At 43.7% G+C, this 24,133-nt stretch overlaps 1 protein-coding gene across 1 annotated transcript in view; it reads left to right on the forward strand.

Annotated features, from left to right (window-relative positions):
• The window catches only part of TDRD9 (tudor domain containing 9), a 137,195-nt gene that overhangs the window by 43,808 nt on the left and 69,254 nt on the right, over positions 1-24,133 (forward strand). The window contains exons 5-7 of the mRNA XM_010376950.2: positions 1,020-1,142; positions 4,204-4,284; positions 9,028-9,192. Coding sequence (XP_010375252.1) covers positions 1,020-1,142; positions 4,204-4,284; positions 9,028-9,192 — 369 coding nt within the window. The remainder of the gene's footprint in view (positions 1-1,019; positions 1,143-4,203; positions 4,285-9,027; positions 9,193-24,133) is intronic.

The following is a 24,133-nucleotide window of genomic DNA, read 5'->3' on the forward strand; positions in this document are numbered from 1 at the left end:
CATTTTCTGCTGATAATTAGTGGTGTCTCATGTGTGTAATCCCAGCACTTTGGGAGGCTGAAGCGGGCGGATCACATTAGGTTGGGAGTTTGAGAGCAGCCTGGCCAACGTGGTGAAACTCCGTCTCTACTAAAAATACAAAAATTAGCCGGGTGTAGTGGCGCATGCCTGTAGTCCCAGCTACTCGGGAGGCTGAGGCAGGAGAATTGCTTGAACCCAGCAGGTGGAGGTTGCAGTGAGCCAAGCTTGCGCCCCTGCACTCCAGCTTGGGCAGCAGAGTGAGACTCTGTCTCAAAAAACAAAACAAAACAAAAAACCAGTTGCTTATAGAAGAGAACTGTGGCATAGTTTTAAAAACTAGTGAAACAGGCCGGGCGCGGTGGCTCACGCCTGTAATCCCAGCACTTTGGAAAGCTGAAGTGGGCGGATCACTTGAGGTCAGAAGTTCGAGACCAGCCTGGCCAACATGGTGAAACCCCATCTCTACTAAAAATATAGAAATTAGCCAGGCGTGATGGCACATGCCTGCGATTCCAGCTACTCAGGAGGTTGGGGTATGAGAATTGCTTGAACCCAGGAGGTGGAGATTGCAGTGAGCTGAGATCACGCCGTTGCACTCTAACTTGGTGACAAAGTGAGATTCTGTCTCAAAAAAAAAAAAAGAATTTCTTGAAAATAAATTGTAATTTCTTTCCAGTTGAATAGGAAAGCAGTGAGAATTCTCATGCTTATGACTTTTATAATTTTATCTTTTTAATAATATCTCTGTAATCTAGAAGATGTCTTGATACACATTTTTTTAACTTAAAAATGTTATAGCAATGTGATTAGATGAGCCAACCCCTGCCCCTCTGTACCCCCAAAAAGAAGAAAATTGACTTGAGAATGTCACTTTTGATTTGGAGCCTGTGTATCTTTCAAAATACCATAATTTTTCATTCCCTTTCTTACCTCCATTATATTAATAAAATGGACATAACTTTTTTTTTCTCTTTTTTCCTTTCCTTTTCCAATTTTAGGTAGGGCTAGAGAAAATAGCAACGGAGGACACCAGGCTAATTTATATGACAACTGGAGTCCTGCTTCAGAAAGTAGTTAGTGCCAAGAGTTTGATGGAATTCACACATATCATCATTGATGAAGTAAGTAATGCCATCTACTTATAAAGCTCATATTTATCTCTCTTAAAAAAACTCTCGAGTATTGTGAACCCTGTCTTTGTGCTTGTCTCAGCTTTCTTTGTTTTTTCCTTCCCCTTTACTTTCTGGACTTTTCTCAGTAAGGATGGAATTTTTTTTTTTTACTTTGTTTATATTTTAAACATGAGTTTTTTGGTGGGGAATGTTGTGTTTGAACAACTTTCCCAGGAACTTTGGAAATGGTTCTTCCTCAAACTCTTGTGTTTTAAACCTTATCAGTAATTCTGTTTGGGAAGCTTGACTTATTTCTAGAGGAATTAGACACATCAGCAAATAAATAGGATTTGTGAGAGGTTGTGAGATGAGGCTAGGGTGTTTAATAGAGTCTGAAATCAAACTATTTGGGCAACTGGCTCATGCCTGTAATCCCAATACTCTGGGAGGCCAAGGTAAATGGATCACTTGAGGTCAGGAGTTCGAGACCAGCCTGGCCAACATGGTGAAACCCCATCTCTATTAAAAATACAAAAAAAAAAAAAAAAAAAAAAAAAAAAAATTAGCTGGGTGTGGTAGCACACTCCTATAGTCCCAGCTACTTGAGAGGCTGAGGTGGGAGAATAACTTGAACCTGGGAGGTGGAGGTTGCAATGAGCTGAGTTTGCGCCACTGCCCTTCAGCCTGGGCAATAGAGCGAGACTGTCTCAAAACAACAATAGCAACCAAAAGGATAAACCCATTTGGGCAACTGTTTAGAGTAGTGTCTCCCCAGTCTATTTTGATGCGTGAGATAACTAATGATACAACATGTACTCCAGGTAGAGCTGAGTCAGTGCGTTTGTGATCTTATGTACAGACACTTGGTTTTAAATTATTATAGGGCATTTGGTGGGAGAGTAGGAGAGGGTGAAAATGATCGACTGTTTCTTACAAAATAGGGTGATGTATAATACGGTTCAGAATTTTCCCTTATGACTTATGGCAGTTTTGAATATCTTTATAGTAGATAGAGATCAAATTCAGATTTAATAGATAATATGCCAAAAGATGACATTATGAAGGTTATAATAGGTTTTCATTGGGCTTTTTGGTATAATTGAGCCCACTTTATATAAAAGGAAACTAAAGTTTAAGAAAGTTCAGTGCTTAGGCCACAAGTAATCAGTGATGTTGCTGGGTTCATCCCTGGGTAGTTGACTCTAGAGCCTGTGCTGCTAGTGCCTGCATTTATTTTCTGTGTGTCTGACATATCTCTCTGCCTACGTGGCCTTTGCACACACATACTTGAGTGACACAGATAAATCAATCAATACTGTGTTATTGACTATGTCCTTTTCTCAAGCTCTGCCATAATAGCTGAGCAAAAGTTAGCTCCTCTCTTCAAGAGCTTGCCCTACCGGGGAGTGGTAACCCACAAAAGACCATCGCGCCATTCTGACAACTTCCTGCTCTGCCTTTGTCGAGTGCGGTGTCAGCACCTAGTAGATGCCCCAGGGATTATTTGCTTCATAAATGAATGGACTGGATTCAACTACCTTAAGTTTTAGGTTTACATATAGTATCGTTTGCATTATCTGGGATTATTTGAATTTCACAATAAATACAAGAACAAAAGTTGAAGATGCCCAGCCAGTTTCAAATGGAATAATGTTTTTAATTTTCCAGCTCTTAAGAATAAACTAGCTTTAGGCAAATCATTCATTCGATAAACATTTGTTTGAGTACTGCTATGGAAAGGGTGCCTCCTAAGGGGCTGAGGTTATGAAGGTGAGTACTGGGGAGACACATCTGCTGATGTGTGCATGTTTATGTGTTGGAAAGGCTGGTGCAGGGATCCTGGAGCCAGTGGGCCACGGGGCAGAGGGGAGATGATGGGTGTGTGAACTCAGGAGACTGCCACAAGCTGAGGAGAGCTCCTTTGCTGATGATAGCCTTGATTTTTCTTCTCAAGTAAAAGAGAGGATGTTTGTGCCGAGGAAGCGTTCTGAAGTCAAGTGACAGCATGAGATTTGTGATGGTGTTAAATACCTTGCAGCTGCTGATTTTTGTTTTTCTTTTCTCTATGACACTTCTCAGACATCTCCTTCAGTGGGAAGTTCAGAAGATAGTGGGGTCTGGAATAGAATTAGAATTACTTACACACTAAATCCTTCCACCTCTTACACTGAGGAAAGGAGAACTCCCTCTTTGAAACTTAGTAATTATCTCTCCACTTCGGCCGAGAAATGTCACAGAATAGAATCTTACTGTCCCCTTGTACATTGACATTTCCTAAGTTCTAGAGTAACTGGCTTCTTTAGAAAAATAGGCTGCCTAGCCCTTGGGTGCTAGCTGGTTCTGGGGTGGGGCGGGGTTGGGGGACTGTGGGTCCTGGGGTGGCTCTGACTGTGAGGTCTCTGTCTGAGGAGGGCTGCAAGGTCTGTCTGAGGTCTGTCTGAGGTGCTGCCTCCCCGACTGCTGTCCCCGAGTGTCAGCGCTACTGACCTTGGGTCCTATGCTCTGGTTTACCTGTTTGTGACTGAGCCAGCTTTTCCAGGACCAGCCCTTGCCCACCCTTGTGAACTGCAGTTATGCACATTGTGGAATGTGTCCTGTAGGGGTCACATGGCTCCCGGTCAGTGTTAGACTAGCACGTCTTCGACCCTGTGCTTGCTTGCTGAGATGACAGTGTACCTGCAGACCTGGCAGGGGTTGTGGCAAGCAGGGGCCATGGGAGGCTGGCCCAATGGTTCTCTGTGCTTGAGGTAGGTGGAGAGGCTTCTGGTTGTCACAGCAACCTTGGGCGCAGTTGGCAGTAAATGAGCAGGGGCGAGGGTGCCGAACATTACTCTGCCTTCTCCTGGGGGGCCTAAGGAGAAACACTGGAGGCTGTGACTGAGTGGGTGGTTTGGTCTATTGGCCGATGCTCTTTGCTTCCCCTTAACCAGGAGTTATACCAGCACCCTGAGGAACTGCATTTAGCAGAGAGAACTGGTTTAGTCCCCAGTCCCCCAGGGGTGCCTTTCTGTCAGCAGTGATGTGTGTTGCCTGATGTCATTTGGGGGGTGCCCCCTTTTTTATTTTGTAGGTACATGAACGAACAGAAGAAATGGATTTCCTGCTGTTGGTAGTCCGCAAACTCTTAAGAACAAATTCACGTTTTGTGAAGGTAAATTTGATTTCATGAGTAACAGACCTATTTAGGGGTAAGACTTGTTGAGTTTTGTTTCTCTCTATAGTCCCTTGGTGTCTATAGAGGATTCTGGGACCCCTGACAGATACTGAAATCTGAGGACCCTCAAGTGCCTTCCATGAAACGGCACAGTAAAGTATTTGCATGTCGCACGTCTCCCCATACGCCCCAAGTCACCCCTAGGTTATCTCCAGTACTCACTATCATGTGAATAGTTGCTATACTCTGTTGTTTAAACTCATATTTTTGTTTTTTACGGAATATTTTTGATTTTTAGTTGGTCGAATCTGCAAATGCAGAATCTGGATACAGAGGGCTGACTGTATTTTTTTTTTTTTTTTGGGACGGAGTCTCGCTGGGTCTCCCAGGCTGGAGTGCAGTGGCGCGATCTTGGCTCACCGCAAGCTCTGCCTCCCAGGTTCATGCCATTCTCCTGCCTCAGCCTCCCGAGTAGCTGTGACTACAGACACTCGCCACCACGCCCGGCTAATTTTTTGTATTTTTAGTAGAGATGGGGTTTCACCGTGTTAGCCAGGATGGTCTCGATCTCCTGACCTCATGATCCGCCTGCCTCGGCCTCCTAAAGTGCTTGGATTACAGATGTGAGCCACCGTGCCCAGCCTAGGGCTGTTGGTTTGTTTGTTTGTTAGTTTGTTTATTTATTTATTTAGAGATGGAGTCTCACTCTGTTGCCCAGGTTGGAGTACAGTGGTATGATCTCAGCTCACTGCAACCTCTGCCTCCCAGGTTCAAGCAATTCTCATGCCTCAACCTCCTGAGTAGCTGGGACTACAGGCACCTGCCACCAGGCCAGGCTAATTTTTTTTGGTATTTTTTGGTATGGATGGGGTTTTGCACCAGGCTGGTCTCGAACTACTGACCTCAAGTGATTTGCCTGCTTTGGTCTTCCAAAGTGCTGTGATTACAGGTGTGAGCCACTGCACATGGCTGGGCTGACTGTATTTTAATAGAAACATTTGAAACTGATGACTCTTAAAATTCATGATCATGTGTAGTACACCAGATCTTGCCAGGAAGCGGACTAAAGGGAATTCTTTTATGATCAGAGTATGGATACTTTTTGGTTATTATGTTGCCTTAAATTCTCATATTTTCTCCAGGCTGCAGAAAATGGTCTAATAGTAGTTGACTATAATGACATGCTGGGTTTTGAGCTTTGCTTTTGGTTGAATAAGTACCTTAATTTAAAGTTATGTGAATGAAGCTGGGTGGTACAGTGGCTCACGCCTGTAATCCCAGCAGTTTGCGGGGGCAAAGATGGGCAGATTGTTTGAGCCCAAGGAGTTCAACACTAGCCTGGGCAAGATGGCTAAACCCCATCTCTACAAAAAATGCAAAAATTAGCTGGGCATAGTGGTGTGTGTCTGTGGTCCCAGCTACTCGGGAGGCTGATGGAGAATTGCTTGAGCCTGGGAGGTCCAGGCTGTGGTGAGCTGTGATTGTGCCACACTACTCCAGCCTGGGTAACAGATGAGACCCTGTCTCAAAAACTAGCCAGGCATGGTGGTGGGTGCCTATAATCCCAGCTACTCGGGAGGCTTAGGCAGGAGAATTGCTTGAAGCCGGGAGGCGGAGGTTGCAGTGAGCTGAGATTGTGCCACTGCACTCCAGCCTGGGCAACAGAGAGAGATTCCATTTCAAAAACAAAAACAAAAACAAAACAAAAAGTAAGTGAATTAATCTGCAATCCTTGGGTTCGAAATGGCACCAAAGTGCATTGAAGTTTGAGAACAGAATATGTACTACTATTTGAGAGACGTAAGTTAAGTGAAGGTTGATGGGAATGATCAATATCATTTACTTCTTATTTGAACAAAAAGGAAGAAGGTGTGGACTAGGCCAAAATGGCAAAGGGTTTAGAATAATTGTGCAATCTAAACAAGTCTACTCATAGGTCAACCTTAACCCAGCTGTGCTAAGCAGAGGTCTGTGGGAAACAGCTTGATAAAAGGCCACATGGTTGGGATATTCAGTTATTCTATGATGGAGCCGCTAAGGGATTTGCTGTTATTGGAAAACAGTTGCTTTCTAAACCATAAAGCATTTTGTCTTCAAGTGTTTATTTGTTGAGGAAAACGTTTCTCTTTCTCTTTCCCATATCCCCAAGTGGGGAAGCTTCTGCCTTAGAATGTTCATCTTTTCACTTGGTGGGTGCTGAATGAATGGAAGCTGACACTTGCAATCAGTTGTCTCATTGCTTGAGGTGATGATGAAGTGAATGAGAGAGTTTGGCTATTTCAGTCCTTTTTGGAATCTTAACCAAGCTATCATTGAAGATTATTCACATTGAGGCCTTTCTTGAATGTAATTTAAGACATTTCTTTTTCACTCAAGTCAGAATAATGAGTTGGTTACACATTTTTTCAGTGGTAAAGAGAGTTAAAGTGTTACTGGGTTAAAAAAAACCCTACACTGATGGACATGGTGGTAAGGAATTTGGTACTTATAAGTTGTAAGAAATGGTTTGTCAGTTTCACTATGTTCATGAATTATTAGCAAATATATGAAGCAGCATATTTTCTTGATATAGAAACTTATATGGTACATGTAGTTGGGCCAAGAAATTAGACACTATATTCTAGATGGTTTCGTAAGAGGTTTTTAAAAAACTCTAAAAAAATCTTTATTAGCTTTTAAAGAGAGTGCCGCTGTCAAGAGGACCTGGGTGTGGGGCATGGGCACATGGGCTTTAAGGCCTCCCCTTTCCTCTCCCGCCAATCTTTAGGTCCCTGTGGTTCCCCTGACCTGGCTTCCTCTCAGTGCCTCCCCTATACCATCCTCCAGCCACTGACCTTGCTGTCACCTCTAGCTGACTGGACTGAGCTCAGGCCCACTCCAGACAGGCAGTTGTCTTGGGTGTCTGCTGACTTGTCTCTTTGGAGAAGAGGCAGAGGGCTGCAGGATAGGGTGGGTGAGGGAGGCTGGTGGCCAGGCTGAGTCCTCCTTGCTCCTAGCATTCCAGGCTTGGCCTCTTGTTTGCAGGCTGCACTCGGTGTCCTGCAGTTCACTAGCCTCATCGTTCCTTAAAACCCAGTTTAGAGATCATTTATGGTGACTGGGGTGTGTCCCTTAAGAGCCACTCTTCTACTCCAAGTGGCTTCTCAGAGCATTCTTTTTAACTTCAGACATCTCTTCTCAAAATGAGTTTTAGTCTGTACAGTTTTTACCAATTGTATCTCATTCTAAAGGGGAAAATACAGATGTTTTCTTTACTCAATAACTGCAACAACAATGCTTACATGAAATGTTTACTTTTTGGCTGGATGCGGTGGCTTACGCCTATAATCCCAGCACTTTGGGAGGCCAAGGTGGGCAGATCGCTTGAGCTCACAAGTTTGAGACCAGGCTTTGGGCAACATGGCGAAACCTCGCCTCTACGAAGTCCTAGCTACCTGGGCGGCTGAGGTGAGAGGATCACTGAAGCCCAGGAGGCTGAGGTTGCAGTGAGCTGACATCACGCCACTGCACTCCAGCCTGGGCGATAGAGCCAGAACTTGTCTCAAAAAAATTAAAAAAAGTTTACTTTTTGGCTAGGATTTCCATTTAGATAACTCTACTTGCGATGTACAGTAGGTGGTGAGCAGCCCGCCGGACTGCTGTGCCCACTCCCCACATAGCATTGTGGAGACTGCAGAGCTGGGAGATCCTCTGTAATCAGCTGCCTTCTCCAGGCACATCTCGTGCTGTATGCACGACCCCTGTCATTCATGGCTGAGTTTATTAAGGATATCATTTCATATTTGCTTTTTGACAAAACTGAAAGCTGCAGTCAGTCATCTTGCCCCAGTCTGGGGTTGTTCCTCTGCTACTGCACCCCTGTTGTCCTGGGACTTCTCCAGTTTCTTGAGTTAGAGCTAGAGTTTTCTAGATCCCCTGTCTTCTTTGCTGGCTTACTCTGTCATTTCTCTGGAACACATCATAGAGTAACTTATTCTTTTTAATTTATTTTTTATTTTTGTTTTTAGAAACAGGATCTTGCTCTGTTGCCCAGGCTAGAGTGCAGTGGTGTGATCATAGATTACCGCAGCCCCGACCTCCTTGGCTCCAGCGATCCTCCCACCTCAGCCTCTTGAGTAGCTGGGACTACAAGAGGGCACCATCATGCCCAGCTATTTTTAAATTTTTTTGTAGTGATGGAGTCTTACTATGTTGCCCAGGCTGGTTTTAAACTCTTGGCCCAAGATTATAGGCATGAGCCATGGCACCTGGCCTTACTCTTTTTTAAAAATTTATTTTAAATTTATTATTACTATTTTTTTTTTGTAGAGACAGTGGTCTCATGTTGTTGCTCAGGCTGGTCTTGTACTCCTGGGCTCAAGTGTCCTTCCGCCTCAGCCTCCAAAGTGCTGGGATTATAGGTGTGAGCCACAGTGTCTTTATTTGCCTGGGCCATATTCTTTTTTAAAATTAGTCTCCTGATGTGAAGTTTTCTTTCAGATAAATGATTTTAATTTACCCTTATTGGCGATAAAATTTATCACTTGATAAGGTACTTGAAGAGAAATGATAAAAGTTGGTATCTCTGAACATTGTTTAAACTACAAGAATTACACTAGCGATTAAATCAAGGTGGTCTGTTTAAAGTCTCAAAAGTTGTTAGGTAAGGAATGAAGCAGAAGAAAAGCCTGTAATTTTAGAAGTATTTAATTTGGTTATGATTCTCACTGTTTTATGTTAATGTTTTCTCTTACTCTGTAGGTAGTCCTGATGTCGGCTACCATCAACTGTAAAGAGTTTGCAGACTACTTTGCCGTACCTGTTCAAAACAAGATGAATCCTGCATATATTTTTGAAGTGGAAGGCAAGCCCCATTCAGTTGAAGAGTATTATCTTAATGATTTGGGGCACATTCATCATAGCAAGGTATGTTGGAATGCATTGTTTCTTTTATAGTGAGTGTACTTTTTTTTCGTGGTATTTTTGGTAGAGACGGGGTTTTACCGTGTTAGCCAGGATGGTCTTGATCTCCTGACCTCGTGATCTGCCCGCCTCCGCCTCCCAATAGTGAGCATACTTTTGTATTTGATCAAACCTGCATTCATCACTAATGATTATAAGGCCCTGTGAAAACATGATTATTTTAAAATTGACGCATACTACGTGTACATATTTATGGGGTATAGTGTGGTATTTTGATACATAGGTATAATGTGTCATGATCAAATCAAGGTATTGAGCAGATCCATCATCTCCAACATTTATCATTGTTAATTATCATTAACATTTATCTTTGTGGTGGGAACGTTTAAAATCCTCTCTTCTAGCTATTTGAAAATAAATGATAAGTTGTTGTCAACTGTAGTCACCCCACGGTGCTCTAGAAAACGAAAACTGGGCGTAGTGGTGGGCGTCTGTAGTTCCAGTCATAGTGGGACCCTCATCTCTTTTTATTTTTTTTTATTTTTTATTTTTTATATTTTTTGAGATGGAGTCTCGCTCTGTCGCCCAGGCTGGAGTGCAGTGGCCGGATCTCAGCTCACTACAAGCTCCGCCTCCCAGGTTCACGCCATTCTCCTGCCTCAGCCTCCCGAGTAGCTGGGACTACAGGCGCCCGCCACCTCACCCGGCTAGTTTTTTGTATTTTTTAGTAGAGACGGGGTTTCACTGTGTTAGCCAGGATGGTCTCGATCTCCTGACCTCGTGATCCGCCCGTCTCGGCCTCCCAAAGTGCTGGGATTGCAGGCTTGAGCCACCGCGCCCGGCCTATCTCTTTTTAAAAAGGACACTAGAAGTTGTTTCTTATCTAGCTATAATTTTGTGTCCATTAACCAACCTCTTCCTATTTCCTCCCCTTTGCAGTCTCTAGTAACTTCTTTTCTACTCTCTACTTCTGTAGCATCCACATTTGAATGAGAATGTATGGTATTTATCTTTTTGTGCCTGAATTATTTCACTAACTTCACTCAGCCATGTTGCCCAGAATGATAGGATTTCATTCTTTTTTCATGGCTTTATTTAATTGTGTATATATACTAAATTTTCTTTATCCATTCATTTCTTGATGTACACCTAGGTTGAGTCCATATCTTGGCTATTGTGAATAATGCTGCAGTAAACGTGAGAGTGGAGCTGTCTCTTCAGCATATTGTTTTTCTTTCCTTTGGATATATACCCAGTAGCCGGATGGCTGGGCCATATGGTCGTTCTGTTTTTAGTTTTTTGAGGATCCTCCATACTGTTTTCCATAAAGGCTATACGAATTTACATTCCTACCCACAGTATACAAGAGTTCCCCTTTCTTTGCATTTTTGTCAGCATTTGTCGTATTTTGTCTTTTATTTTTACTTATTTATTTTAGAGATAGGGTTTTGCTCTGTCACCCAGGCTGGAGTACAGTGGCACTATCATAGCTCACTGAAACCTTGAAGTCCTGAGCTCAAGCAGTCCTCCTGCCTCAGCCTCCCAAAGTGCTGGGATTACATGTGTGAACCACTGCACCCGGCCTTTGTCTTTTGATAATAGCTATTCTGGCACATGTGAGATAATATCTCAGTATGGTTTGGATTTGCATTTCCATGACAATTAGTGATACTGAGCATTTTCTCATGTATTAGCCAGTAGTATGTCTTCTGTTTAGAAATGTCATTTCAGATCAGTTATTTGCCTGTTAAAAATTAGATTGTTTGGGCCGGGTGCAGTGGCTCACACCTGTAATCCCAGCACTTTGGGAGGCTGAGGTGGGTGGATCACGCGGTCAGGAGATCGAGACCATCCTGGCTAATACGGTGAAACCCCGTCTCTACTAAAAAATACAAAAAAATTAGCTGGGTGTGGTGGCGGGCGCCTGTGGTCCCAGCTACTTGGGAGGCTGAGGCAGGAGAATGGCGTGAACCCGGGAGGCAGAGCTTGCAGTGAGTCAAGATTGTGCCACTGCACTCCAGCTTGGGTGACAGAGCGAGACTCCATCTCAAGAAAAAAAAAAAAAAAATTGGATTGTTTTTGCTGTTGAGCTCCTTGTATATTCTGGGTATTAATCCCTTGTATATTCTGGGTATTAATCCCTTGTCAAATGAATAGTTTACAAATGTTTCACCCCATTTTGCAGATTGTCTCTTCACTCAGTTGATTGCTTCTTTGTTTGTTTGTTTGTTTTGTTCTTGCTGTGCAGAAGCTTGTTAGTTTGATATAATCTCATTTGTCTACTTTTGCTGTCTGTGCTTTTGAGGTCTTAGCCATAAAATCTTTGTACAGATAGATGTCCTGAAACATTTTCCCTATGTTTTCTTCTAGTAGCTTCATAGTTTCAGGATTTAGTTTAAGTCTTAAATCCATTTTGAGTTGGTTTTTGTGTATGTTGAGAGATAGGGGTTTAGTTTTATTTTTCTGCATCTGGGTATCCAGTGTTCCCAGCACCATTTATTGAAGAGACTGTTCTTTCCCCGGTGAATGTTCTTGATGCCTTTCTTAAAAATCAGTTGGCTGTAAATATGTGATTTTGTTTCTGGGTTCTTTATTCTGCTCCATTGATCATCTGTGTGTCTGTTTTTATGCCAATATCATGCTGTTTTGGTTACGTTGTGGTGTATTTTGAAGTCAGGTAATGTGATGCCTCCTGCTTTGTTCTCTTTGCTCAGGATTGCTTTGGCTTGTCAGATCTTTTGTGGTTCCATATGAATTTTAGGATTTTTTTTTATTTCTGTGAAGAATGTCATTGGTATTTTGATTGGAACTGTATGAATCTTACATCGCTTTGGGTAGTATAGTCATTTTAATAGTATAAATTCTTCCAATTCATGGCCAGGCACAGTGGCTCACACCTGTAATCTCAGCACTTTGGGATGCCAAAGTGGGCTGATCACTTGAGCCCAGGAGTTTGAGACCAGCCTGGGCATCATAGTGAGATGCTGTCTCTACAAAAATTAAAAATATTATAATAGCTAGGCATGGTGGCATATTCCTGCAGTCTCAACTACTTGGAAGGCTAAGGCAGAAGGATCCCTTGAGCCTGGGAGTTCAAGGTTGCAGTGAGGCATGATTGTGCCACTGCGCTCCAGCCTGAGCAACAGAACAAGACCTTAATTAGTGAATCAGTCAGTCAGTCATCTATTCTTCTGATTCACATGGGATGTCTTTTCAGTTTGTTTGTGTCATCTTCAATTGCTTTAATCAATATTTTGTAGTTTTCATTGTAGAGCTTCTTTACCTTGTTCGTTAAATTTATTCCTAGGTATTATTTTTCACAGCTATTGTAAATAGGATTACTTTCTTGATTTATTTTTCAGATAGTTTGTTGTTGGTGTGTAGAAATGCTAGTGATTCTAGGCCGGGTGCGGTGACCCACGCCTGTAAACCCAGCACTTTGGGAGGCCGAGGCAGGCAGATCACGAGGTCAGGAGATCGAGACCATCCTGGCAAACACTGTGAAACCCTGTAAATTAGCTGGGCATGGTGGCGGGCGCCTATAGTCCCAGCTACTCAGAGGCTGATGTAGGAGAATGACGTGAACCTGGGGGACGGAGCTTGCAGTGAGTGGAGATGGCGCCACTGCACTCCAGCCTGGGTGACAGAGCGAGACTCCATCTCAAAAAAAAAAAAAAAAAAAAAAAAAAGAGAAGAAAAAGAAATGCTACTGATTCTTTTTTTTTTTTTTTTTTTTTTTTGAGACGGAGTCTCGCTCTGTCACCCAGGCTGGAGTGCAGTGGCTGGATCTCAGCTCACTGCAAGCTCCGCCTCCCGGGTTTATGCCCTTCTCCTGCTTCAGCCTCCTGAGTAGCTGGGGCTACAGGCGCCCACCACCTCGCCCGGCTAGTTTTTTTGTATTTTTAGTAGAGACTGGGTTTCATTGTGTTAGCCAGGATGGTCTCGATCTCCTGACCTCGTGATCCGCCCGTCTCGGCCTCCCAAAGTGCTGGGATTACAGGCTTGGGCCACTGCGCCCGGCCGCTACTGATTCTTAATGTTGATCTTGCAGCTTAACTGAATTGATCAGTTCTAAGAGTTTTTGGGTGGTGTCTTCGGGTTTCTCTCTCTCACTCTTTTTTTTTTTTTCTCGTTGAGACAGGGTCTTACTCTTTTGCCCAAGCTGGAGTGCAGTGGCATGATCTCAGCTCACTGCAACATCTGTCTCCCAGGCTCAAGCAGTCCTCCCAATTCAGCTCCTTGAGTAGCTGGGACTACAGGCATGTGTCACTGCTCCTGGCTAATTTTTGTATGTTTTGTAGAGACAGGATCTCACTCCATTGCCCCAGTTGGTTTCGAACTCCTGGGCTCATGTGATCTGCCTGCCTTGGCTTCGCGAAGTGCTGGGATTACAGGCAGGAGCCACTGCAGCTGGCCAGGTTGTTCTGTGTATAAGAAGACTAGATTGTATGCAGAGAGATGACTTGACTTCCTCTGTTCCAATGTGGATGTCCTTTATTTGTTTCTATCGTCTTATTTCTCAGGCTAGGACTTCCAGTACTATGTCGAAAAGAGTGGTGAGAGTGGACATTCTTGTCTTGTTCCAGGTCTTAGTATGACGTTAGCTGTGGGTTTGTCATGTGTGGCCTTTATTGTGTTGACATATGTTCCTTCTATACCTAATTCGTCTAGAGTTTCATCATGAAAGAATGTTGACTGTGTTAGTCCATTTTCATACTGCTAATAAAGACATACCTGGGTAATTTATAAAGAAAAAGGGGTTTAATGGACTCACAGTTCCACATGGTTGGGGAGGCCTCACAATCATGGTGGAAGGCAAAGGAGGAGCAAAGGCATGTCTTACATGGTAGTAGGCAAGAGAGCCTGTGCAGGGGTACTGCCCTTTATTTTCTGGGAACTGGATTTATTTTCATAAATTGTGAACATAATAAATACATTGCATATTCCTGGCAAAATTATTGGTCCTGGTTTTATACCTACTGAGATTGAAAAATAAAATGTCAGATTATGATCAGCTATAAAATTATAGACTCATTTGGGATGGGAAGTAATTTCATTATAAATACAATTTTATTTTTATTAAACTTACATTTTCTAATATAAATTTTATTTATCTAAACCTGAAGGAGGATTGTATTGTAATGGTGAATCCTTGATAATATATTCTTTTTTTTTGAGACGGAGTCTCACGCTGTCACCCAGGCTGGAGTGCTGGAGTGCAGTGGCGCGATATCCACTCACTGCAAGCTCCGCCTCCCGGGTTCACGCCATTCTCCTGCCTCAGCCTCCTGAGTAGCTGGGAATACAGGCGCCCGCCACCGCGCCCAGCTAGTTTTTTGTATTTTTTTAGTAGAGACGGGGTTTCACCGTGTTAGCCAGGATGGTCTCGATCTCCTGACCTCGTGATCCACCCATCTCGGCCTCCCAAAGTGCTGGGATTACAGGCTTGAGCCACCGCGCCCGGCCTGATAATATATTCTTAAGAAAGGTTGCATGTGATTTAAAACTATTTTCATATGGGTAATACATTTAGAGGGCTCAAAAGTCAGGTGTATTTCAACATATTCCCTTCCTACTGTTTTCCTCTATCTGTCCAGCAATACTCCCATGAAGAGGAAACCATTGTTACCAATTTCTTAAGAATCCTTTTATAATTTTTTATGCCTGTACGAGCAAATATGAATGTGTTTCTCTTTTCTCCTGAAACGGCAGCATTCTATGCTCATGTTACTTTTTTCACTTAAATTTTCAAATATTTTCTTTTTTTTGAAACAGAGTCTCACTCTGTCGCCCAGGCTAGAGTGCAGTGGCACGATCTTGGCTCACTGCAAGCTCTACCTCCCGGGTTCACACCATTCTTCTGCCTCAGCCTCCCGATTAGCTGGGACTACAGGCACCAGCCACCACGCCCGGCTAATTTTTTTTTGTATTTTTAGTAGAGATGGGGTTTCACCATGTTAGCCAGGATGGTCTTGATCTCCTAACCTCATGATCCACCCACCTTGGCCTCACAAAGTGCTGGGATTACAGGCGTGAGCCACCGTACCCGGCCTCAAATATTTTCATATTACTATATTGTTTTTTCTTCCTTAGGAGCCACATAACATTCTTTCATGTGTATTATATATACACCATTCTTTATTAACTAATATCTGATGTTTTTGGTCTCACTACAATAGTGCTCCAGTGAGTAACTTTGCACACATATCATTTCACACATATGAAAGTGTATCTTGTAGGCCAGGGCTTCTCAGCCTCTGCACTATTGACATTTTGGGCCAGATAATTCTTTGTGGTGGGGAAAGTCCTCTCCATTGTATGATGTTTTGTAACTTCCCTGCCTCCACCCACTGGATGCAAATATCATCCTCCGCCTTACACTTCAGACAACCAAAAATGTTTCTAGACATTGCCACGTGTCCCCTGGGGAGTAAAATGCCTCTCTGTCGAGACCCCCGTGTATACTTTTCTAGAATATTAATTTTTGAAAGTGGAATTGCCAGGTCAAAGGTTATATGCATTTGAAATTTTGATGGACACTGTCAAATGCTTTGTATAGGAGTTTAACTTTTGTTAACGTCTGTGATGTTAAACACTAGTCTTTACTAGAATGAGATGGCTGAGTAGGCTTCATTTACCATAAGAAGACATATTTTGTCAGATCTAATTATGTCAAAGACAGGCCAGTGATGGCCAGTAAATGTAGCACTTTATTTTTCCAACTTTTTAAATGACGGTATTTCAAAAAGACAGAAAAGTTGAAAGAGTTTTATAGTGAACACCTGTATGCCCATTACCTAGATTCTGTAGTTAAAATTTACTTAGTAACTCCTTAAAAAACCTACTAACTAAACTTCACTTTATTTGGTTTGACTGGTTTTTCCATAATGTCCTTCATTCCGTGATCCCATCCAGGATGCTACGTTAGATTTGGTTGCCATGTTTCCTTAGGCTCCTCTTGGCTGTGGTAGTTTCTCAGACTTTCCTCATTTTTTATGACTTTGACGATTTTGAAGAGTGCTGGTCAGGTATTCTGTAGGATACCCTTATACTGGAATTCGACTGATGTTTTTCTCATGGTTAGACTGAGGTTACTGGTTTTAGGGAGGAAGACCACAGGCCGAGGTGCCATTTTTGTCACATATCAAGGGTATACACTATCAACATGACCTTTACTGGTTGTCTTAAGTCTGTTTAACATTTTTTTAATTAAAAAATTTAAATTGTCAGATAATAATTCGTGGGGTACATAGTGATGTGATACATACAATGCATGGTGATGAGCTCTGTAACTAGCATGTCTATTGTATCAAACATTTTGTGTGTGTGTGTGTGTGTGTGTGTGTGTGGGGAACATTCAGTAGCCTCCTATAGCTATTTGAAACTACGTATTGTTATCTGTAGGACACTGGAGCTTCCTCCTCCTATCTAGCTCCTTTTGTATCCTTTAACAAATGTCCCTATTGCCTCCTTTCCCCTGCCCTTCCCGGCCTCTAGTATCTTCTGCTCTACCCTTTACTTCTATTAAATAAACTGATTTTTAGCTTCCACATGAGAACATGCGGTGTTTAACTTTCTATTCCTGGCTTCTTTCACTTAACATAATGTCCTCCAGTTTTATCCATGTTGCTGCAAATGACAGGATTTCACAGTTTTTGTGGCTGGATAATACTCCGTTGTGTATATATTCTCCATTTTCTTTCTCCATCTGTTGTACACCTAGGTTGATTCCATATCTTGGCTATTGTGAATAGCATTTAACACTGTTAACGAAGGAATACCTCAGTCTGGGTAATTTATAAAAGAAAGAGGTTTATTTGGCTCACAGTTCTGCAGGCTGTACAAAACCATGGCACTGGCTTCTGCTCAGGGAGCTGATGTGTGCAGAGATCACGTGGTGAGACTGGAAGAAGGTGGGTGTGCCAGGCTTTTTGTAACAATCAGCTATCAGGAAAGCTCTGGTAGGAACTAATAACAATGAGAACTCAGTCTCCCTGTCAAGGGAGGGCATTTATCTATTTACGAGGCATCCGCCCCCATGACCCACACACCTGCTATTAGGCCCCACTTCCAACACTGGAATCAAATGTCAACATGAGATTTGGAGGGGACAAACTATAGCACTGATGACGTAGATTTTAATCACTGGAAAGGCTGTGTTTGCCAGGTATCTGCATTGTGCATTACTGCCTCCTTTCCACATTGTACTCTTGAGAAACAAGTAGCCAGGTGAGGCTCTATTCAAGGTAGGGAGGAGGTAGCACTTACATTCACAACATTTAAACATTTTGCATTTTCTGACTCTTTTTTTTGTTTTTCTTTGAGATTGGGTCTTGCTCTGTTACCTAGGCTGGAGTGTAGTTGTGTGATCATAGCTCACTGTAACCTTGAACTCCTTGGCTCAAGAGATTCTTCCGTCTCAGCCTTCCAAGCAGCTGTAACTACAGATGCATACCACCATGATTGACTAATTAAATTTTTTTTTTTTTTTTTTTTGTGGTGATGGGGTCTGGCTCTGTTGCCCAGGCTGATCTTGAACTCCTGTCCTCAAGTGATCCTCTTGCCTTGGTCTCCCAAAGTGCTGGGATTACAGGCATGAGCTATCAGGCCTGGCCTCTGACTAGTTTGAAATGTGAGAGTGATGATGGTTTATCAGTCTTCTTTCCAGCTGGCTGAAGTCTAATTAATTCCTATTGATGTTCATTGTGTATTTTCTGTCAGAGCTCACAACACTTAGATGCTTCCTTGTGGACCCGCTGAGGAGCTGGGTCAGGCCTTGCCATTTGCTGTCTGGGCCCGTGTGGTCAAGACAACCCAGCTTCTAGGCATCCAGGCCCTTGCCTCACGGATGGGTTGTGTTCGCTAGAACAGCGAGTGTCCAGCTTTACAATATTTACCCAACGTCTTGTTTTTGGTACCTGATAGGTGCTCAGTAAATATTTCAGTGAATGAATATGCAACACTTAGCTATATACAGATGTGCCTTGACTTGTAATGGGGGTATGCCCTGATAAAACCGTTGTGAGTTGAAATCATTAAGCTGAAAATTCATTGAATACACCTATCCTCCTCGCCTAGCTTGAATGAGTTCAGAACACTTATTTAGCCTATAGTTGGCCCAAATCACTAAATACAAGGCCTATTTTATAATAAGGTGTTGAATATCTCATGTTACTTATTGAATACTGTGCTAAAAGTAAAAAGCAGAATGGTTTCATATCATTGTAAAGTCTAAAAATATAAGTTGAATCATTGCAAGTCAGGGACAGTCTGTTAATTTTGAGCTTATAAAAATGATATTTTGTATAGATCCTATTATACAGCTTTCAGAGTCAGAGGACCTTGGTTAAAATTTCTGTTGTGTTCCTGTCACTACTCTTGCCATGTTACCTCACCACACTGTCTGCTGTTACAAGGGGAAGCCCCCTTTCTTCATGGAGCTCCAGCCGTGCCTCTTGGGTTTCATGTCTCATCCTTCTTACCTTCTTAGGAACCTCGTCTGATCTGCTGCTTCCCCCTCCCCGTTGTTACCATTAATGTGTCTTTCTCTGCTGTCCTTTTCTTGTCCACATTGAAACGTAACTGAAGCTCTTTCGCCTTTGCCAACACCCACCTTAGGTCTCAGCCTGCTCTCCAGCCTTTTCTGGCCCGTGGACTCTCACATTCTCTACTTTTCTACCTCCCACAGGCAATTCATTTATTGCAGGGTGGTGTCCCCTGTTCCCACTCAGACTGCACCTGCCAGGGTCCCTAATGACCTCCTTGTCGTTAGGAGAGCTCAGCCCTAAACTTACCTGGCCTTTCTGCAGTATTTGACACTGTTGGCCACTTTGATTCTTGAAACTCACCCTCTCTTTAGGTTCTGTGGTGCCCTCCTGTTTTTTTCTGTTACCAACTGTGGCTGTTTCCTTTCAGTGTCCTTTGGAGAATCCTTTTCATCCTTTATATTCAGCTTCTGAAAAAATTGTGAAGGAGGCCAGGTGCAGTGGCTCATGCCTGTGTTCCCAGCACTTTGGGAGGCCGAGGTGGGCGGATCACCTGAGGTCAGGTGTTCGAGACCAGCCTGACCAACACGGAGAAACCCCATCTCTACTAAAAATACAAAATTAGCCGGGTGTGGTGGCGCATGCCTGTAATCCCAGCTACTCGGGAGGCTGAGGCAGGAGAATTGCTTGAATCTAGGTGGCAGAGGTTGTGGTGAGCCAAGATCGCATCATTGTAGTGTAGCCTGGGCAACAAGAGCAAAACTCCGTTTCAAAAAAAAAAAAAAAAAATTGTGAAAGAACACCCTTAGAAAAAGGGTTACATAAAATGTAAATGTATACTGTAGTGAAATTGCGAAATGAACACCCATGATCAACAACCCAGGTCTAGTAGTAGAGCATGGCCCCCGCCCCACCTGGACTCGCTGTGTGTCACTTTTTTTTTTTTTTTTGAGACAGAGCCTTGCTCTGTCACCCAGGCTGGAGAGCAGTGGTGTGCTCTCGGCTCACTGCAGCCTCTGCCTCCCAGGTTCAAGTGATTGTCCTGCTTCAGCCTTCCAATTAGTTAGGATTACAGGCGTACATTACCATGCCTGGCTAATTTTTGTATTTTTAGTAGAATCGGGGTTTCACCATGTTGGCCAGGCTGGTCTTGTGCCCCTGACCTCAGGTGATCCTCCTGCCTCGGCCTCCCAAAGTGCTGGGATTACAGACATGAGCCACTGCGCCTGACCTGCAGCATGTCACTTTTGGCCCTCACCTGTCCACCTTAGGGCGCAGCTTTACATAATCCACTTTATGGCTTTGTTTTTCATCTTTAGGTCTTGAATCCACTTAAGATGGATTTTGGATTGACATGGGGTAAGAGGTCCTCCTCCTCCAATGTGAGTGTCTTGGCACCATTTATTTCCCCCTCCACTTGCGGCGCCCACTGTCTCATAGGCTGCATGTGCGGCGGATGTGCCAACTTCCCAGGCTTCAGCTTGGGACAGAAACACTGTCGCTGTGTCTTGCTGTGTGGACAGAGTCACACGGGCTGAGCACTTCTGTGAGAGGAATGGCAGAGCCCCTCCTTGACTCCATCTGTATGAATTATCATGGTGCCCCCACCATGTCCCTGTCCCTGTCCCCTGCCTCGCTTTTTGTCAGAGCATCTCCCCGACATAGTGTGCCTTGACTTACTGCTGTGCGGTGTAGGAAAGTAGAGGCGCTGTCTCTCATGTTTCATCCCTATCGCAGCACACAGGAGGGGACTATTCAGCAAGTGGGTCAGTGGGCCAGCAACCGGTGTGCCTCATTGTTGTCTCAGGCCTGGCTTAGAGAAACAGGCTGTGTTTGGTATCTTATCAGTGTGCTCAAAAAATATTCACTGGCTTGGAACTAAGTGAAATAACTTGTGAGTCAGTGCCATGCCTTTTATATGGCTTGTTTGTAGGAAAAAACTTGTAGATGAGTTTGGATGCCACTGTTGGTGTTTGTGAAAAGTATGCCTTTTTTTTTCCTATTTCTTTTTTGTGTAGTTGTGTTATGACAAATATTATTATTTGGATAAAGTAGAAAACTAAGATAAAAGTTAAATATTATGGCTGGGCACAGTGGCTCATGCCTGTAATCCCAGCGCTTTGGGAGGCTGAGGTGGGAGCATCAATTGAGGTCAGAAGTTTGAGACCAGCCTGGGCAACAAGGCTGTCTCTACTAAAAATGCAAAAATTAGCCGGGCATAGTGGTGGGTATTTGTAATCCCAGCTACTCAGGAGGCTGAGGCAGGAGAATCGCTTGTACCTGGGAGGCGGAGGTTGCAGTGAGCTGAGATCATGCCACCGCACTCCAGCCTGGACAACACAGCAAGACTCTGCCTCAAAAAAGGGTTAAATATTAGGAATAGATTTATTAGACATGCTTTTTCAAAATTATTAATAAAAGTCAACTTTGGTTTTATTTTTTTGAGACAGAGTTTCACTCTGTTGCCCAGGCTTGAGTGCAGTGGCGCGATCTCAGCTGATTGTAACCTCTGCCTCCCAGGATCGAGTGATTCTCCTGCCTTAGCCTCCCGAGTAGCTGGGATTACAGGTGTGTGTCACCACACCCGGCTAACTTTTGTATTTTTAGTAGACGTGGGGTTTTACTATGTTGGCCAGGCTGGTCTTGAACTCCTGACCTCAAATGATCCACCTGGCTCGGCCTCCCAAAGTGCTAGGATTACAGGTATGAGCCACCGTGCCCAGAGTAAAAGTCAACTTTTATAAATTATTTGGAAACTAGCTGACTTAATTTACTCTAAGTAAAAATTGGAAAAAGAATTTGCCTCTGTGATTGGCTTCTCTGATGAAGACTTCTTTTGATTTGTCCTCATCGAAATCAAATGCAATGTTTTGCACATAGTATTTAACAAGTAAAATTATTAATTAAAAAAGCTTCTTACTCTGGGTGAATAAAACCCAGGATCACTATAAAATAGACTTTTCAGAAATTCAGAGACATCTGTTGTGCTGGATACTGTAGAAAGATGCTTGTGTAGTTGTGGCCTCAGCTCCGGGAAAGCTGGACAGTCACACCCATAGTAAATTGGTAGCAGTAGAGTGGGGCACTGCTGAAAAGATACCCAAAATGTGGAGGCAACTTGTTACTCAGTAAAAAGGCAGATGATGGAACAGTTTGGAGTTCCTTTTGAAACAGTTTGGAGTAACTTTTGAGTTAATGCCGAAAATGTGGGAAAGTTTGGAACTTCCTAGAGATTTGTTGAATGGCTTTGAACAAAATGCTGATAGTGATATGGAGAATGAAATCCAGGCTGAGGTGGTTTCAGATGGAGATGAAGAACTTGTTGGGAACTGGAGTAAAGGTGACTCTTGTTATGTTTTAGCAAAGAGACTGATGCCTTTTTGCCCTGCCTTAAAGATTTGTGGAAGTTTGAACTTGAACGAGATGATTTAGGGTATCTGATGGAAGAAATTTCTAAGCAGCAAAGCATTCAAGAGGTGTCTTGGGTTCTGTTAAAGGCATTCAGTTTTAAAAGGGAAACAAAGCATAAAAGTTTGGAAAATTTGCAGCCTGACAATGCAATAGTAAAGAAAATCCCATTTTCTGAGAAGTTCAAGTCAGCTGCATAAATATGCATAAGTAACGAGGAGCCAAATGTTAATCCCCAAGACAATGGGGAAGATATCTCCAGGGCATGTCAGAGGTCTTCACGGCAGCCCCTCCCATCACAGGCCTGGAGGCCTACGAGGAAAAAGTGGTTCCGTCGGTTGGGCTTAGGGCCCCTGTGCTGTGTGCAGCCTAGGGACTTGGTGCCCTGTGTCCCAGCCGCTCCAGCTGTGGCTGAAAGAGGCCAACAAAGAGCTCCTGCCATGGCTTCAGAGGGTGCAAGCCTCAAGCCTTGGCAGCTCCCACATGTTGTTGAGGCTGCAGGTGCACAGAAGTCAAGAATTGGGGTTTGGAAACCTTTGCCTAAATTTCAGAGGATGTGTGGAAATGCCTGGATGTCAGGGAAGAAGTTTGCTGCAGGGGCGGGGCTCTCATGGAGAACCTCTGCTAGGGCAGTGCAGAAGGGAAATGTGGGGTTCAAGCCTCCATGCAGAGCCCCAACTGGGGCACCACCTAATGGAGCTGTGAGAAGAGGGCCATTGTCTTCCAGACCCCGGAATGATAGATCCACCGACAGCTTGTACCATGCACCTGGAAAAGCCACAGACACTCAATGCCAGCCCATGAAAGCAGCCAGGAGGGAGGTTGTACCCTGCAAAGCCACAGGGTGGAGCTGCCCAAGACTGTGGGAACTCACCTCTTGCATCAGCGTGACCTGGATGTGAGACAGAGTCAAGAAGATCACTGTGGAGCTTTAAGATTTGACTCACCTGCTGGATTTTGGACTTGCTTGGGACCTGTGGCCCCTTTATTTTGGCCAATTTCTCACATTTGGAAAGGCTGTATTTACCCAATGCCTGTACCCCCATTGTATCTAGGAAGTAACTAACTTGCTTTGCGACTTGGCACTGTGGACTTTTGAGTTAATGCCGAAATGAGTAAAGACTTTGGGGGTACTGTTGGGAAGGCGTGATTGTGTTTTGAAATGTGAGGACATGGGATTTGGGAGGGGCCAGAGGCAGAATGATACGGTTTAGCTGTGTCCCCACCCGAATCTCATTTTGAATTCTCATCTGTTGTGGGAGGGACCCAGTGGGAGGTAATTGAATCATGAGGGTAGGTCCTTCCTGTGCTGTTCTTACCATAGTAAGTCTCATGAAATCTGATGGTTCTGTAAGGGAGAGTTTCTATGCACAAGCTCTCTCTCTTTGCCTGCTGCCATCCATGTAAGATGTGACTTGCTCCTCCTTGCCTTCTGCCATGATTGTGAGGCTTCCCCAGGCATGTGGAACTGTAAGTCCAGTAAACCTCTTTCTTTTGTAAACTACCCAGTCTTGGGTATGTCTTTATCAGCAGCGTGAAGATGGACTAATGCACAGCCTGACTTGGGGAGTTTGCCGCTTGTGGTTGGTGCCCAGTGTTTGGCAGCAGTGCTTGAGGGGGAAGTTTACATTATCTGGTCTTGGTGTCTTTGCTTTAATAGACAAAATAGTCGAGGAACCCCTAAACCTTGGTAGACGGATACCTCATCATGTGGTTATGTTATCACCACACATTGGTAGATATGGATGTGATGTTACAGTTTTCTGGTACTTTTGATATACAAGGTAACTTTTCACACGTGAAATCTTAGGGAAATCTTAGTGCTCTTTGAGGTAGGGTTTTGAAAGAGGGGAAGGGCACTGGCTTTGAGATCAGGAACTCCTCCTGGGTTCCATAGACATTTGGTGTAACTTAATTGATGTCTTCAAAATAGACATCGTGCTGAACACACTGCCTGTGCACGTCTGGGCTCTCTGAGCCATTCTTGCTCTGGTGACTGGGCGAGGAGATTGATGAGTATGGTACTTTGTGTGTCCGCTGTCCTGAGTGGT

The sequence above is a fragment of the Rhinopithecus roxellana genome, chromosome 5 (assembly GCF_007565055.1).
Source record: "Rhinopithecus roxellana isolate Shanxi Qingling chromosome 5, ASM756505v1, whole genome shotgun sequence".
Taxonomy (NCBI): domain Eukaryota; kingdom Metazoa; phylum Chordata; class Mammalia; order Primates; family Cercopithecidae; genus Rhinopithecus; species Rhinopithecus roxellana.